This window comes from Apodemus sylvaticus, chromosome 4 (assembly GCF_947179515.1).
Source record: "Apodemus sylvaticus chromosome 4, mApoSyl1.1, whole genome shotgun sequence".
Classification (NCBI taxonomy): Eukaryota; Metazoa; Chordata; class Mammalia; order Rodentia; family Muridae; genus Apodemus; species Apodemus sylvaticus.
The window spans coordinates 127006403-127018744 of NC_067475.1; the positions used below are offsets into that span (position 1 = coordinate 127006403).

Sequence of the window (12342 nt, forward strand, 5' to 3'; positions counted from 1 at the left end):
GGCATTTTGGCTAAGGCCATCCCATTTGAGCCCCTCATATCCCAGGTCTCTGGGACTTTGTATAGGTTCCCACTGACCTCACCCCTGGCAGCAGCCTATTTCCATTCATTTCCTGGCCCTCTGGGCTTCTCATCTCCCTCCATACCTGACCCTGCCCTTTGTTCCCCTTCCGCAACAGGTCCCTTCTCCCTCTGCCTCCCGTGATTATTTTGTTGCCCTTTCTAAGTGAGATTGAAGCATCCTCACTTGGGCCTTCCTTCTCTTAAACTTCTTACGGTCTGTGTGTTGTATTGTGAATATTGTGCTTTTTGACCAATATCCAGTTATCAGTAAATACATACCATACATGTCATTTGTCATTGCCCTAGCTGAGCCTCTCCCATGTAAGTCCCTGCTGAAACCCCCTCTGGCTTTTCACACCCCCTTTCTTCTTGTCCTTTACCTAAAATAGTCTTTCAAAATTAAATCTGATTATACTGCTTCATGTCAGTGACTGCCCAGAGTGACCTGACCCCAGGCCACTCCTCACTGCAGCTTTCCAAACTATTTGATTTCTCTGAACAAGCCACATTGTACCTTGTCTAAAATTCCTTCTTTTAGCAAATGTCCTCCCAATTTGGAAAGTTCAGCTCAAGTGTCATATTTTAGATAATCTTTTCTAAATCATTTTCTTTCTTCAATGTCTTTTTTAGTACAGTTGTATACTGAATGCTGGTCTGTTGTGATATTTTAACACTATTATATCTGTGTACATTTTCAACTGTCCCCACCAACCTGTAAGTTCCACAAAATACAGTAAGAAAATATTTTGAGAGATTAACTTATCAAATTAAATAACTAAATTGTCTTTTATTGGGAGAATAAGTAAAATAATTTAATTACATCGTGCCCCTTGCTCTTCAGTCTTTCAGAGGCACAGCTGCTTTCTTGGCCTCTCACTATTCAGGAAAAGTTTGTATTATACTCTTTATTTAGCTACTCAGCATTGGGGGACTCCTTAGTGTGATATCCAAGCAAGTGCACCTGATCAGTCATCTTGATACAGTTATCAGAAGCCATTTTGTGTTTTCTAGTATAGAGCCACCCTTTAAATTATATTGTATAAGTAAATGGTTTTATTGAAGAACGTAAGAGCTGATGTTATACAAGTGCAGTTTGTGATCTTATGCTATCATGTCGAATGTAAATAGAAAATTATGTAAATTTAAGTTTATGTATATTCAATGTGTTCATTTCTACTCATAGTCATTTTTTACAACTGCATAGCTTTTCCTTCAAAAGTATGTGTGCCAATAACTTTTATATACCACTCATTTTTTAAAATGTACTTTTGCCAGGTAATAGTTTTATTTTAACTGAGATAACAGATTGTTCTCAGATGTTTCATGTTTCCATTTGAATAATATTGTGTTTTCTACTATAAAAAAGCTGTGGAAATCTGGAACTTGTGTCCCACCAGTTTTGATTCACAGTGTCTCTTGGGATCCCTCCCGTGTGAGCAGTGGCCTTGAGCAGATGTGCTTAGTCACAGGATTGCCAGGCAGCTCCGTGTGTGCCGGCAGCTAGCCTTCTAGCTTTCCAGCTTTCTGAGCAGAGAGGGAGAGTGGCTTTCCTGTCATTCTGTTTTCTTCACAGTGTTAACCTTAATGTTACTTAAGGGCTGGTTGTAATTATATGTTATTGTTAAATGTTTGTTTCTTTTACTCTTTGAAGAACAAAGAGTTTTGATTTTACTTGTAGAGTGCATGGGTCACAAATGGACCTTTGTGGCAACTATTTAATATTAGGATTTCTTGTTTCACCAGTTGTTCAAAACTAAAACGAAACTATACAGCATTGCCCAAAAGTTTTACATCTAATAATAAAAGACTACTTAAGGATGTTTTGTTGATATTTATAATTGTCTTTGGCAGATATTGTGCATTCATACACCTTCCTAGGCTGTGTTTTGTGGTACGTTCTGTGAGAAGCACAGACTCTGTATTCAGCCTGATTTTACATGCTGGCCCTGCATTGCCTTAGTCCATTTCAGGTGTTTTAACAAAATACTTTAGAGTGAAATAGGCTAGAAATACCAAAAAGTTTTTTTTTTTTTTTATAGTACTAGAGGATGACAAGCCCAAGATCAAGACACCAGCAGTTTCCATATCCAGTGAGGTCTCTGCTTCATAAATTATGCTTTCTTCATGTGTCTTTATATGGTGGGAGGGACAAGCAGCCTCATTCCAGCCTCTTTTACAAAGCTGCTGATCTTATTTTTGAGGGCTCCACAATCATAATTTCATCACCTATCAAGCATCATATCTTCTAAGACCATCACATGCAAGAAAAAGATACATTCAAACTAGCTGCTATTTACTGATGGATGGTTTTGGCAGATTGCTAAGTGCATGAAGTTCAGTTTCTTCATCTATCTAGGAGACCTAAAATGCTGCCCTGCACACCACACCCCAGTGTACAGTGGACTGTAACACTGTGTTTAAGCACATCATTCTTCTTTGGCATCTAGCCTGTCATTTCTATAACTATGCTTTGTATTCTTAAAAGTTTAGTTCCCTTTCGCAAGGTTCTTTTGCATCCTCCTGTCTCAGACATTGTTGCTGAATTCCATCCTCTGAAATTGCCTTGAAGAATCTGTTTATTTTACTTACTGTGAAGTTACCTCTTCTGAATATTTTGGTTTTGTCCTGGGTTTCTTCTCTGACCTTTGGGGCTATTTCTCAGCTTTTGTTGTCTTCTTTATTTTTCTCACCTGGCATACAGAAAAATAGATGTTTCTTAAATTTCTATCCCTTTTTCTCAATTCCCCCTCTTTCCTTAAGTCTATCCTACCTAAGTTCGTTAATATCAATGTTTCCCCAGTACATACATTTAGCATTGATCTGCTTTGTTGACCTCAAAACTTGAATTGAGATCATTAGTTTATTTGGTTTCTTGTTATTTTGTTTTTCTAGGGTCTTAGCCCTAAGTTGATGTTGAGGTCATTAGTCCAGGCTGACCTCAAACATGTTATATTCCAATCTCAGCCTCTTATGGGTTAGGATTATATACAGGTACTACCTTACCTAGCTAAACTTTGTGTTTTTCAATAACAGATACTCTACTTCTGAAAAAAATTAACTTATTTTTGGAAGCTAAGGAGATTGTACTGCCTGTAAAATATTTCATTGCAAGTAAGAGAACAACTGAGTTATATCCTCAGGATCCTCATGAAATAGCTAAACATGGTACTGTATGCTCATGATACCAGTGCTGGAAAGCTAAGAGACAGGTGGATCCCAAGGCTCTCTGGCTAGCCAGTCTGACCTAAGTAGAGAAATCCAGTACTTGTATAGTAGTAGATATGTTTTAAAGAAATAAGAGTATGTGGTATGTGTGTGTCTGTCTCTTTGTCTATATGTCTGTGTATATGTTGAGGCTTCTAAAAATCACTACTGTAGGATTGTCCACACATGAACAATGAATGGGTAAAACATGAAGACGCAGTTATCCTCAGAGCTAGAATTTTCATCTTCTCTCCTTTGCACTTATTCATTATACTCTTACTTGTCTTCAAAAGGGTTACTAAAGTTAGGTCTTTGCCTTCAGATTGTAGTCCATCTTCTATGAACTCATAATTCTTCTACAAGGGAGAATTCATTTAGTATTGATTGTAATACAGTATGGTCTGTTAATGTACAAGGAATTATGTTCTATAAGGATTGCAATTTAGGATCTTATGTAATCAAAACCAGTGTGGACTTGACAAGAGAAAACTTTTAATTTGTAGCACGGGGCTCCTCCCAATGGCGAAGTTAGAAAAAGGACTGAAGGAGCTGAAGGGGTTTGCAACCCCATAGGGTGAACAACAATATCAACCAACAAGACACCACACACACACACATGCACACACACGCACACACACGCACACACACACATGCACACACACGCACACACACACACACCTCCCAGGGATTAAACCACTAACCAAAGAGTACACATGGAGGGACCTGTGGCTCCAGCTGCATAGGTAGCAAAGGACAGCCTTGTCAGTCAAGAGGAGAGGCCCTTGGTTCTGTGAAGACTCGATGGATGCCACAATGTTGGGGAATGCCAGGCCGGGCAAGTGGGAGTGTGTGGGTGAGTGGGTAGGGGAGCACCCTCAAAGAAGCAGGGGCAGGGGGAATGAGATCCGGTGTTTGTGGAGGGGAAATCAGGAAAGGGGATAACATTTGAAATGTAAATAAAGGAAATATCTAATAAAAAAAAGTTTAAAAAAAAAAAAGAAAGAAAAATTAGGAAAAGAGAGAGTTGTACAATAAAAATGGGAAAGCCCAGAGTGTGCTCAAGGAAGCATGTGCTTTGTATGTTCTCTGTTAAACCTGCCACAGAGTACATTGGAGGACCAGGCAAGAGATGAGATGAGGCCTTGATGTTGACTGGTACTGACCTTTTTCATATAGAGCAGTATAGAATTTTATTCAAAAGTAATGGAAATAAAACTTTTTTTCATTTTGTCTAAGAAATACAGATATAAATTTTAGGGTGGAATTTTAAGCCTGAAGCTGGGCCTGGTGGCACCTGCTTATAATCTCAACACTTGGAGGTAGGGAAACAGAAGGATCATTGTTCCAGGACAGCTGCAGGCCTTTGAAACTTGATGTTGAAAACAAGGGGTTGGGAGAATCAGTTCTTGGAAGTGAGAGTGGTGCTAAAGGTTGGGCCATTAACAGCTTAGAAGTTAACTAAAATCAAAGTAAGGAACAGTTCTATTAATAAGAGAAGGTTTGTCCTCTCGGCAGGTGGTCAGGTGAGTTTCATCACCAGCAGTGCCAGCACTGGGCTCCTGATGGCCGGGCTCTGCATGCTGAGATACACCCCACAGATGCTTTCAGTCTCACCTTTGATTAGAGTTCAGCAGGCACTTGAATGGAGCTTACGTTCACTTGTTCAGCAGCCCATTAAACAAATAGAAAGAGCAGCCTTATGCTGAAATTCTTCTTTATGATGCTCAAGTATTTTTTCATTAAATATATAGGATTATTTATCTAGATAAAGTATTCTTTATACCCCTCTGAAATTACCTGTATTTTTTATTTGCTTTTACATGTATCTTATTACCACTAAGGAAATCATTAAAAATTTACCTTTGGGGATCCATTTTTAGTTTCATAAACATTAATAATGATTTTACTAAATTTAGACTTTGAATATTTTATTCTTTATGGCATCAAACTTAGCACGTGAATTTTCTTTATTCTTTAGGCAAGCCAAGTTTGATCTGAGAGTTGCAGTAATGAAAGTGGAAGAATTAACTAAAGTGACTGAAGGTCTTCAGGAACAGATGCTGAAGAAGGTATAGTGTTGGGAATACCTTAGTGAAGACTGTTTCCATTAACATTAGCATAGTGAATTAAAATGTCATTAAAATGCACATTACATTCAACTTTTGCTTAACACGGTCTATGAAAGTAGGAAATAAACATCTAATACCGAATGTTGATTGATGATTGAAGTTTTTATTGTCATAATAGGGTGATATAGGGACTTTTAGAAAGGTATTGAGGAGGTGTCAGAGTTTAGATTTTGATGGATATAATTATTAAAATTCTAGTTCTGATAGTGACTATATACGTGAATATCTAAGCCTTATTTCCTGATTCCTTAAAAGTTGATTGTGGGTTTCTAGTTGTGATAGAGAAGTATAAAGGGGTCTGAGAGCTCCCTCACAAGTAATTGTATTTAGGCCTGAAAAGTATCCTAAAATAGAAACTAAAGAAATAAGAATTGCTAGGTTTTAGATTTCGTATTGGTGGTACTTTCAGTCAACACCCACACCTATGACTTCAAAAATTAGTATATATATTTATAATGGCTTAAGTGCTCAAGACCAAATTTAGGTCTACAAAAGCCCTTTGGACATTTTAAAAGAACATATTGACAACAAGAGGACCATGAACAAAAAGAAACCCATCTTTTAAACTTTTACTAAGCCTATGTGTGACAGCCAAAGTATACAGCAAATGGGCAGTTGAGAACAGACTGAAACTTGAGAGAGATCTACTCTAGTGAGATGAACAGACAATTAACTAAATAGTTTAGTTTGTTAGTTTATGTGATCAAGACCATCATAGAAATATGTGCAAATTGAGCCTCAGGAAATTGTCTTATTATTTAAAGTATAAGAGAACAGACTTCAAAGTTGGAAATTACAGGGAACAGATTTCTAGCAACAAGAAATCACAAAGAATGTAAACTCTACCTTTGCTCATCTGGAATGCCCCTCAGGTCGTGTAGGTCGGAGACACTCCATAAGACCTACTTCTAAACAATCAGAAGTGGAAATCAGAACAAAACACTCACAGATATCAGCTGCTGTACACTGTGGACAGATTTCAGAGATTATATATAAGCAAGATATCTCCCACTTGAATTGCACCTACACCAATACCAGTCCACAATACCAGAGTAACTATTTTGTTGACAACAACCATTTTTCAACCACAAATTATTAGACAGGAAAGTATAATCTGAGCTTAAAGAGCAAGAATTAGAGTAAAATAAAGTCAAAATGAAGAAAAAGGGAGAGAATTTTGATTGAGAACTAGAAAGCAATTTTAGAATAAAAATTTAACAGCTTTTTACAGTAACTGGAAGCAAGTTCACCAGAAAGGATTAAAGATAGACTGGTCAAGACAGGATAAGCAAGGAGGATGAATACAGAAGACCGGGTAGAAACTCCCTGTCCAGGAGCCAGTTTCAAATAGTTAAGGGTTTGTGGGATTGTAGGAACTAGTCCAACGTAAGTGCAACTGGAATTTCAGAAAAAAGAGGAAGGAGGAGGGGTAGAAAATACCTTAAGTTGGTAGAAAACATTAGCTCCCAAGAATCTCAGTCCCCTAAAGAGAAACAGAGCCACCTTTATTGAATCATGATGACACTGATAAACAGTGAGACACAAAAGACATTGAAAGCAGAACGAGACATAAGAACTGGATAGGATGGTAAGAATAATGGCTGAGTTCTCAACAGGAAGCTGTGAAGGCAGAAAACATTGGCATAATATATGGAAAGAGCTGAAGGAGAAAACACCTCTCAATGGGCTCTATAGCCAGTGAAGCTGAATTCCATAAATGAAAACAAAACATTCCAAATAAAACTTGATGTCAGACTTCAGAAATTCCTAAAGGAAGTTTATTGGTTGGTTGGTTGGTTGGTTGGTTGGTTAGTTGGTTGGTTTGGTTTCTTGAGGTAGGACTGCCTGGAGCTTAAGCTGTCTTCAGATTACTCAAACTGTTTCACTGGTGTCTGAGCTCCTGATATTCCATTCTAGAAGCCCCAGAGGCTGAGGTTATAAATGTGTCTAGCACAATGCCTGCTGCTTTTATTTCGCCCAGACAGAAGCTTATTAGGCCAAAGATGATGGTTCTAGGTACCAGTTCAGAAACAGGAAACAAACCTCAACAAATAGTAAATCCAAAATAGTATATCTAACTACTGCTGAAAGGTGAATTTTAAAAGATTCTGTTAGGCTAGGCATGGTAGAGTGAGTGCACCTGTAATCCCAACCCTTGGAAAACAAGCAGGAGGATGACCCCACACTGAAGGCCTGCCTGGTCTACACAGTGAGTTCCAGGCTAGCCAGGGCTTCACAGGAAAACTCTGTCTGGGGGGCAGGGAGGGGACATTTTCAAAGATCAATTAAAACCAATGTAGAAATTAAAATATTGAAAATGCTTAATACAAAGGAAAGCAAGAAAGGATGGGTAAGAAACTTTTCTAGAAAAACTTAATCAAACCTGTTGATATAATTCAAAGCATTACTCTGTCATAGAAATGTCCTCTCTTATTTTGATAGCTAATGAGAAATAGCTAAGAGAATATATTATAAAGTTGAGTGGCCATGTAGAAACCTTTGCCTTATTTTGTCAGTGTCTAGTGGAAGCATGGTGAGACATTGCCAGAAATCTACTTTCAGTAATTCTTTTGATTATCTAATATGGTATTGATGATGGAGTTTGCCCCTTAGCCCTTTGCATTGTATATATTTACTTCCAAAGTATATTATCTTTAAACTTACATATTAGAATTCTAGTAACATAACTTTGTAGTCTACTGTGTTTTTCATGCTGTAAATGGTGTTTGTGTATTACATTCTCAGATACTTCAAGTAAGCTTCAGGATCTTTACTTTCTAGGACGAAGATATTATGTCTGCACAAGGAAAAGAGGAAGCATCGGATAGACGTGTGCAGCAATTACAGTCTAGTATAAAACAGTTAGAGTCAAGGTAATGCTTCTGTGTCTCTACAATTTGCATATGTACAACACAGTAGAGTTTCCATTAGATTTATTGGAATAGGTATCTTATAAATGCTAAATCAAAACTAACCATGGGCTTAAAATCTGAACATTAGTTTATAATTGTTATACATTGAACATATGGGCATAGGGGCACATGACTTTAATCCTAGCACTCAGGAATTAGGGCAAGAAGTTCCAGTGTAGCCTATTTTACTTAGCGAGCCCCAGGACACCCAGGGCTATATAGGGACTCTGTCTTTTAAAAGAAATTATTTATATAATGCATATAGAGTCTAGACTCTCATGCAGAGTACATTGATTCATGTCATAATTTTAAAGTTGGACCAAATTTAATCTAGTGGGTTTTTTTTCCCTAAAGAATTCAACTCTTTAGGGTTACCATGACATTTGTGTTAATATGGTCCCTAGAGCCCCCATCTATAAAGCCTGGTTATAAGTCTAACCATTCACTCACATTAAGAGAAAATAATATGATATATAAATGAAAATATACATATATAGAGATGTTTTTGTACAGAAGAGAGAGAGAGAGAGAGAGAGAGAGAGAGAGAGAGAGAGAGAGAGTGTGTGTGTGTGTGTGTGTGTGTGTTTTGGCCAAACCTAGGAGAAATCTTAATCTGTCTCTGCCTTACGTAGCAGTATTGCAACTTAAAACGTAAAATTAAACCCAGAAGATGTGCATATATAGATTGAGTTGTGGGTGCCAGTAAAGATGATAAGCTTTTCCGCTGTCACCCAGGGGCTTGGGTTTGTGAGGAGAAATGCTTTGTCTCCCAACATGGTATTTATTATGACCTATTTATTGACCTCTACAATACCATAGCACAAAAGACACCTTTATTTTCAGTCCTATTGATTTAAGCATATAGATTTTTAAGTATTTGTAGTTATTCTTAGAAACAGAAAGCCCTTCCTCTAAAATATTACAAATTTCTAAATCATAGTATCAGAAAAAATTAGGTACTTCCCCCAAATCTTCCAAAATTCTACATTTTAATAAATAATACAGTTAAAATTTAAATAACCACTGAAACAGAAGACAATGAAAATGTCAGCTTTTAACTATTCATTAATGTTCTTGGGCCACAAATTCTTCAAGAGGGATTATGTCTAGGAGCTGAATGTTGTAAATTATTTCTGCCTCTTAAAATGTTTGTCAGGGATGGAGAGATGGCTCAGCAGGTAATAGCATGGAGGTCCTGAGTTCAAATCCCAGGAACCACATGGAGGCTCACAAACATCTGTAATGGGCTCCAATGCCCTCTTCTGGTGTGTCTGAAGACAGCTCCAGTGTACTCATATGCATAAAATAAGTAAATAAATCTTTAAAAAATTGTTCAGTGTGCCGGGAAAGCCCTGTAGACTGCAAATTGATCCTTAACTTTATTGTTCCCTAGAAGTCAAGCTGCCAGTGCCAGTCTTTCCTGTATTCTTGAGAATTCCAATCTTCAGTTGCCCTTCCCATCCATTTTTCAATCACTAATCTGTCCCTGGTGGTTATTATAAAATGATATAATATATTTAATAAAACCTTTTACCTTTTGTGGGAAATATTTTTTTCAATAATTATTTATTCCTTTTGTATATTCCATCCAACTGTAGCCTCCCTTCTGTCCTCTGAATCCTACCCTCACAAACCTCTCCCCCATTACTCCCTCCTATTCTCCTTAGAGAGGAAGACCCCTCTCCATGTGTACTAACATGCCCTGGCATATAAAGTCATAACAGGACTAAGCATTTTCTCTCCAATTGAGGCCAGACAAGGCATCCAGAGACAGACAACAGAGTCAGAGACAGTCCCCTGCTCCAATTGTTAGAGGCCACATGAAGACTAAGCTGCACCCCTTCTTCCACTGTATGGGATCTGTACTGGCTGGCTTTCTGTGTCAACTTGACACAGGCTAGAGTTATCACAGAGAAAGGAGCTTCAGTTGGGTAGTGCCTCCATGAGATCCAGCTGTGGGGCATTTTCTCAATTAGTGATCAAGTGGGGAGGGCCCCTTGTGGGTGGTACCACCTTTGGGTTGGTGTTCTTGGGTTCTATAAGAGAGCAGGCTGAGCAAGCCAGGGGAGCAAGTCAGTAGGAAACATCCCTCCATGGCCTCTGCATCAGCTCCTGCTTCCTGATCTGCTTGAGTTCCAGTCCTGACTTCCTTTGGTGATGAACTGCAACGTGGAAGTGTAAGCTCAATAAGCCCTTTCCTCCCCAACTTGTTTCTTGGTCATGATGTTTGTGCAGGAGTAGAAACCCTGACTAAGACAAATTGGTACCAGCATAGTGGGTTATTCCTGTGACAACCTGACCATGCTTTGGGGAGGACTGTGGAAGGACTTTGGAACTTTGAGCTAGAAAAGCCATTAGAATATTAAGAGCTCAGTGGAAAGTTCTGTAGGAGCATGGAAGACAATGTTAAGAACAGTGCAAAAGATGGCGGCCTGGCTTGTGAAATTTCAGAGGGAAGATTAAAGACTCTTAAAGTGGCCATGTTTTGATTGTGATGATTCTGTGTTCTGTGGTTTTGGTTAGCTGGGGCTGAAGAATCAGCTGTGAGTAACAAGATACCAGAACCACTAAAGCAAACCTTTGTGTTACTGGGACTATTGATGCTGGTTAGCTGGAGCTAAGAAATTAGCGGTGATTAAGATGAGACCAGCATCACTGAGATGGAATCTTCTTGGAAGTGTTTTCTGAGAGCACAGAGAGTGTGTTCCAGAGATAGCCACAGTTGTATTTTGTGCTGTGGCTGGACTTGGTACTGTGTAAGAGTCACCCAGATGGTACTGGTTTTGAAGGTATGAAGGGGTCATGAAGAGCAGCTGAGGCTCTTGGCACAGTGAGAGGCCACGGAAGGCCATTGGTGAAGGTGCAGCCTCAGTTGCAAATGATGGCCCAGGACTTGAAGGGGTCATGCATAGGAGCAGAGGCTTGTCACCATGAAGAGAGCCTATGAGAGGCTATTGGTGAAGCCTAATTACAGTGGAAGATACCAGCGTTTTGGAGATGCCAGTACCATGCGATGACCACCAAGACCAGCAGCAGCATTGGAGTACAGGCAGCTGGAGCCTAGAAGACAAGCTGTGTGCTACAAAAGGCAGGGCTGGAGAAGTGACCCAAGCCCTTGGAGGAGCCCAGAAGTTCGTGAGTTGTATCCCAGACATTGAACCATTGGAATTTGAGTTTTGCTTTTGGTTGTGACTGTGCCCTGATATGTTTCCCTCTTGAAGGAAGAAAGTATTTTAGTGGAGCCCACAGTTGAGACACTTTGAATTTTTAAAAGACTTTGAATTTTAAAGATATTGGACTTTTTGAAGTGATTGAACTTTTAATATGTAAAGACTGTGGGACTTTTAAAGTAATTTAGATTTGGGGGATGAATAAGAAAGTAAGGGTTGAGGCTTAATAGTGATGTGTTTGTGTGTCAAGTTGACAAGGGGTCAATTGTACTGGCTGATTTTGTGTGTCAACTTGACACAGGCTAGAGTTATCACAGAAAAGGGAGCTTCAGTTGGGGAAGTGCCTCCATGAGATCCAGCTGTGGGGCATTTTCTCAATTGGTGATCAAGTGGGGGTGGTGCCATCCCTGGGCTGGTGTTCTTGGGTTCTATAAGAGAGCAGGCTGAGCAAGCCAAGGGAAGCAAGCCAGTAAGAAACATCCCTCCATGGCCTCTGCATCAGCTCCTGCTTCCTGAGCTGCTTGAGTTCCAGTCCTGACTTCCTTTAGTGATGAACTGCAACGTGGAAGTGTAAGCTCAATAAACCCTTTCCTCCCCAACTTGTTTCTTGGTCGTGATGTTTGTGCAGGAATAGAAACCCTGACTAAGACAGGGTCTATGTCCAGCTCATGCATGCTGGCTGGTGCTTTAATCTCTGAGCCTCCATGGGCCCATGTTAGCTGACTCTTCTTGTGCTATTCTTAACCCATCCAGAGCCCTCAGTCCTTCCCTGACTCTTCTACAAGATACGAGAAACTCCGCTTAATGTTTGGCTTTGGGTCTCTACATCTAATTCCATCTGCTACTAGATGGAGCCTCTCAGAAG

General features: G+C 39.3%; 1 protein-coding gene across 5 annotated transcripts in view; it reads left to right on the plus strand.

Annotated features, from left to right (window-relative positions):
- Sclt1 (sodium channel and clathrin linker 1) overlaps nt 1–12342 on the plus strand; it is a 132569-nt gene that overhangs the window by 43996 nt on the left and 76231 nt on the right. For 4 of the 5 annotated variants that reach the window (XM_052180563.1, XM_052180567.1, XM_052180568.1 and 1 more), the window contains 2 exons: nt 5245–5335; nt 8177–8268. The exons of the other annotated variant lie outside the window; for it this stretch is intronic. In XM_052180563.1, the coding sequence (XP_052036523.1) occupies nt 5245–5335; nt 8177–8268 (183 nt within the window). The remainder of the gene's footprint in view (nt 1–5244; nt 5336–8176; nt 8269–12342) is intronic. 5 annotated transcript variants of the gene reach the window in all.